At 42.3% G+C, this 5,525-nt stretch overlaps 1 protein-coding gene across 1 annotated transcript in view; it reads right to left on the bottom strand.

The window, feature by feature from the left end:
- LOC105997171 (protein HIRA) overlaps positions 1-5,525 on the bottom strand; it is a 107,427-nt gene that overhangs the window by 59,871 nt on the left and 42,031 nt on the right. The window contains exons 6-8 of the mRNA XM_013031504.1: positions 1,995-2,090; positions 428-588; positions 349-374 (exon numbers count right to left, since the gene is read on the bottom strand). Coding sequence (XP_012886958.1) covers positions 349-374; positions 428-588; positions 1,995-2,090 — 283 coding nt within the window. The remainder of the gene's footprint in view (positions 1-348; positions 375-427; positions 589-1,994; positions 2,091-5,525) is intronic.

Genomic DNA, 5,525 nt, shown 5'->3' with positions numbered 1-5,525 from the left:
GGACCCCCCCAAAAAAACTAACAATAACCAGCACAAAAAAAGGTTGGAGATATGGCTCAGTGTATAGCATCTCCTAATAAACAGTAAGCACAAAGCTCTGAGTTCATACTTCAGTGATGCAAAAAAAACAAAACAAAAAAAACCCAAAACTAAAGGAAAAGTTTTATCTACACAACATAATTTTGGTATTTAATGCTATAATGACAGTGCTAATGTTCTGGAGATTTAAAATGTATACATTCTTTTCACTTCAAAGTTGTACCTTCTCAGAGAGAAAAAAAAGTTTTCTCTTTGAGTGTGCACTTTAAGTAGCCTGTTCAGGCTCCCAGACATTGTCCATTTACCCACACTACCTTGGGCAGAGCCTGTTCCCTCTGTGCAGAGGTCAGACAGGAGTAGTGGCAAACTCTGGGCTGTCTCTGGTTACCTCATCAAAAGGCTTTGTGATGCTGGTCTCTAGTTGCCAATCCAATGTCCTCCAGACTTTCAGGCTGCGATCATCAGCTTGGGAGGCAATATATTTACCAACAGGGTCCCAAGTTAACCCTTTCACCAAACCAGAATGACCTCTCAAAGTAGCGAGAATTTCTACAAAGAAAATAATAGAAGAAATGTGAATAGGCATTACTTAGAAAAAAAAAAAATGACTGTAAGACAATATGAGCTACAATGGGCCAAGGAAAGGAAATCTAAGGTAGCGGGGGAGACTTGAGTTCTCTTTTGCCAGCCTCCTGGCACACCCCTTTCCTCCCCCTCCTCAGGGCTATGGCTTGATTAGCCCTGAAAGATAGCAGGCAAATAGCTCACAGGGCTGGGCACTCAGCAGAATGATTTTTTTCTAAGTTACTGCTGAAGATGGACACGAGAACACCTCAGAAAGATTTGTAATCTGAATGCTACAGGTCCCTACAACTGTCCTCACACATGCTGGTGGTGGCTTCCAAAAGGACTTAAAATGCCTTGGATCCAATCCATGGATGCACTTCAGTCCTGAAGAAAACATATTCCCAAAACCAAATGGGAATAGAAATCTTACTATATAAGCTATAAATTATGCCGAATCATAAAATCTTTAATGCCTTGAAATACACAAAAAAACTGTTTGCAAAACCAGGTTTGTGTTAGCCTGTGTGTGCTTGAAGGTTTCATAGATACAGTAACTGAGTTGAGGCCAGAGCTTGGTGGCAGGCAGTATACACAGCACCTGTGGGAGTGCCATGGCTCCCAAGGCCAATTGCTCGCATAGCACCCTCATGATCAGCTACGTTTGGAATTTCTTTAGCATAATCTTAAAAAAAAAAAATAAAACAACAAGCCAGGTGCCAGTGGCTCACACCTGTAATCCTAGCTATTCAGGAGGCTGAGATCTGAGGATTGTGGTTTGAATCCAGCCTGGGCAGAAAAGTCCATGAGACTCATCTTCAACTAACCACCAGAAAACTGGAAGTGGTACTGTGGCTCAAAGTGGTAGAGACTAGCCTTGAGCAATAAGAGCTCAGGGACAGCGTGAAGGCCCTGAGTTCAATCCCCATAGCTGCCAAAAAAAAACAAAACAAAACACCCCACAAAAACGAAAGCACTTTAAGCCAATGTAATTGATAAAGAAAAAAATGGGTTATTGATAAGACATAGAAATCCTGGGCCACGGGCTGGGAAGGTGGCTCAGTGGTAGAGCACTTGCCTTGCATGCATGAGGCCCTGGGTTCAATTGCTCAGCACCACATAAGCAAAAAGAAAAAAGCCGGAAGTGACGCTGTGGCTGAAGTGGCAGAGCGCTCGCCTTGAGCTGAAGAGCTGAGGGACAGCGCCCAGGCCCAGAGTTCAGGCCCCACGACCGAACCCCCCCACCAAAAAAAAGAAATCCTGGGCCACTTACAAGATTAATTAGACAGGTAGCTCAGTCTCCCACACCTATACCCTGCAACAGACACCAACAGGAAGCAATACCAGCACCAGCATATTTCTGCTGGCAATAAAAAGGGAGAGCCTCAGACCTGGAAACTTCACAGCATTCCAGATGACGACAGTATTATCCACGCTGCATGAGGCTAGCCAGGCGTCATGAGGAGACCACGCTACATCCATCACATCTAGAAGAGAGGGGGTTTGTGTTGAGATTTCTTGACTGGCACTTGGGTGACAATGGATATTCAGCCATACCCTGGGTTCTCATGTCTTAAAGATATTTGACCTGGGATCACCACAGCTACTTTATTTGTAAAGCAATCTGAAATTTGTAAGTTTTTTCTATAGTCATAAAACTTAAAGTATTGAACTGCAACAGTGGAGCTGTGTGTGTGACTCAAGTGGTAGAGCACTAGCCTTGAGGGAAAAGGTCAAGTGAGAATGTAAGGCTCTGAACAAGCCCCAGTACTGACACACAAAAAATAAAATAAAGCACTGAATTGGCTACAGCACTCCACACTTTTATAACTGAAGTAACCAAAGAGGTGGTTGACAGCTTATAGGCTATGTGTAAATGTAGTCATGTATTAGAAGTATAGCCTAGGTACGAGAATTAGAACACTTTCCTAACTGGGCCTTTTCCAGAGAAACTTCTAAGTACCAGATAAGACATAGGAGGGAAAGCACTTAGCAGAACACCTGGCATACAATTAAATCAAGAGGCACTGACTAAATGAAGTCATCTTCAGGCCCTGCTATTGGCTCCTACACTTGATGCCACCTCCAAGGTGCTGTTAGAATACCTCTTTGCTATTGAGTCCCCAGAACTAATCATCAGATTAACACTCATTTATTTGTGACTCAGTTTTTTTTTTTTAAACCTGTAAAGTGAGGATTAGAATACAAAAGCCTTGTCTTCCTGGGGTTAGAATGACCAAGTGTGTAGAACTGCTCTAGCACAGTAAAAGGCACATCAAAGTATCAAGAAAAAGGTCAGATGAGCAGGCTTATCATGTAGTTCTAGTGGGAAGGATTTGCTCTTACTAATGAATCTTATAACTTCAGTGTTTAGTGAAAGTTAACAGACATACAGCTCTTTCCTTACACTTAAATTTTATTTTTCGTTTTTTTTTTTGTTGTTGTTGTTGATCATGGGGCTTGAACTCTGAGCCTGGACGCTGGCTCTGAGCTCTTCAGTTCAAGGCTAGCACTCTACCACGTAAGCCACAGCACAACTTCTGGTTTTTCTGGTGGTTTATTAGGGATAAGACTTTCTTAAGTTTCTCACCAACTTTCCTGTCAGGGCTGGCTTTTGAACTGCGATCCTCACATCTCAGCCTTATGGTGCCCGGGTCTTTTTTGTTTTTATAAACATGATATAGAGGGATTATAGTTACATAAATCAGGTAGAATACATTTCTTTTTGAATAATGTCACTCCTTCCCTCACACTCTCTCAATTTTTTCTTCCTATCCCCCTCCCCACCACAAGTTATATAGTTCATTTTTAACCATGCCTAGTTGCTGTATTTGTTCACCCTTTCTCCCTTCATTTTTGTGTCTCCCTTACCCTCTCCCCAAGACAGATAAATGAACAAGACAAAAACAAAACAAAACAAAACCAGCAACAAAAAAAAGCTCTTGTTTCCATCTCCTGGAGTTCATTTCAATGATTTTTTGTTGTTGTTGTTGGTTGTAGGACCTGAACTCTGGGCCTGGGCGCTGTCCCTCAGCTCTTCAGTTCAAGGCTAGCGCTCTACCACTTGAGCCACAGATCACTTCCAGACTTTTCTGCTTATGTGTTACTGAGGAATCGAACCTAGAGCCTCATGCATGCAAGGCAAGCACTCTACCAATGAGGCACCTTTCCAGCCCTCAAAAACATTTTGCATGATCAGATGCACACAGGCATTGTGCCTTTGTGTCCCTAAGTGTATCCTCCTCAGCTCTTACTGTGTGTGAATGCAGAGTTCTGTATAATTTATCATGTCCTAGTGTACTTAATTTTATTATTAATTTTTTTGTGGGCCGTGGGGGCTGAACTCTGGGCCTGGGCGCTGCCCCTCAGCTCTTCAGCTCAAGCCTAACGTCTTACCACTTGAGCTACAGAGCCATTTCTGGCTTTTTTCTGCTTATGTGGTGCTGAGGAGTGGAACCCACAGCCTCACGCATGTGAGGCAAACACTCTACCACTAAGCCAACTTCCCAGCCCCACTAGTGTATTTTAGATCTAGCTTCCACATATAAGAGAAAACATGCTGTTTGTCTCTGAGCTTGGCTTACCTCACTTAACAAGATTTGTTCTAGGTCCATCCATTTCCCTGCAAATGACACAATATTATTCTTTCTAATGAGTATGTAAAATTCCATTGTGGATAGGTACCACATTTTCTGGATCCATTCATGTATTGTAGGGCATCTGGGCTGTTTCTATAATTTGGCTGTTGTAAATAGTGCAGCAATGAACATGGATGTGCAAATGTCTTTATGTTATCCTGGCTTGCGATGTTCTGGGTAGATGCTAAGGATAGATTTTTTTAAAGAGATATAAGCAAAATAGTAAAAAAAATTTCTATCAAAGTATTTTTCTACTTAAAATATAATCTTCAGTGCAGCTTGATGGCTTTTTCCAATATTTCATTGTACTTTGTGGTTCTACTATGCTTACACCAGTATTCTGTATTCCATACTCTAAATGCCTATGAGATCTCCACAGCTTCTTTTGTTTCCTCTACATTCTATATCATTGAGAACATCCATTACTCTAAAAAGACCTAACTTAACACTCAATATTAAACAGTTTCCATTCTTCATGCTATGATGTGTGTATGCCTCACTCTGATTATTTTTCTGACAGTGATATCCCCGCATGGGAATCCTGGACAGAATACTTAAAACTTTTTTTTTTTTTTTTTTGCTGGTTCTGGAGCTTAAACTGAAGGTCTGGGCTCTTCTCTGTGCTCAAGGCTAGTGCTCTACCACTTGAGCCACAGTACTACTTCTGGCTTTTTCTGAGTAACTTATTAGAGATAAGAATCTCATAGAAAGCTGGGCACCGGTGTCTCACGCCTATAATCCTAGCTACTCAGGAGGCTGAGATCTAAGGCTCGCAATTCAAAACCAGCCCGGGCAGGAAAGTCCCTGAAACTCTTATCTCCAATAAACCACCAGAAAACCGGAAGTGGCGCCATAGCTCAAGTGGTAGAGCGCGCACCTTGAGCTGAAGAGCTGAGGGACAGTGCTCAGGCCCAAAATTCAAGCCCCAAGATGGGAAGGGGGAAGGAGGGGAGGGAAAGAGGGGGTAGGCGGGGAGAATATCATAGAGTTTGGGCTAGCTTTAAACAGTGATCCTCAGATCTCAGTCTCATGAGTAGAGATGACAGGCGTGAGCCACGCGTGCCTGGCTAAACATTTCTTTTCTTTTTTTTATTGTGAGAATACCGTACAGAGGAGTTACAATTACATGGGCAAGATAATGAGCACATTTCTTATCAAGCATTGTTGCCTCCTCTTTGTTTTTTCCCCTTCCCATATCCTCCCCCCACCCCCCACCTGGTTAAACATTTCTTAAGCATATATTCTCACAACATTATGTAGACTACAAATATTCTTTTTTTTTTT

This window comes from Dipodomys ordii, unplaced genomic scaffold (assembly GCF_000151885.1).
Source record: "Dipodomys ordii isolate 6190 unplaced genomic scaffold, Dord_2.0 Scaffold141, whole genome shotgun sequence".
In the NCBI taxonomy this organism is placed as follows: domain Eukaryota; kingdom Metazoa; phylum Chordata; class Mammalia; order Rodentia; family Heteromyidae; genus Dipodomys; species Dipodomys ordii.
The sequence above is the reverse complement of the archived record's forward strand: the minus strand, read 5'-3'. Positions and strand labels throughout refer to the sequence as shown.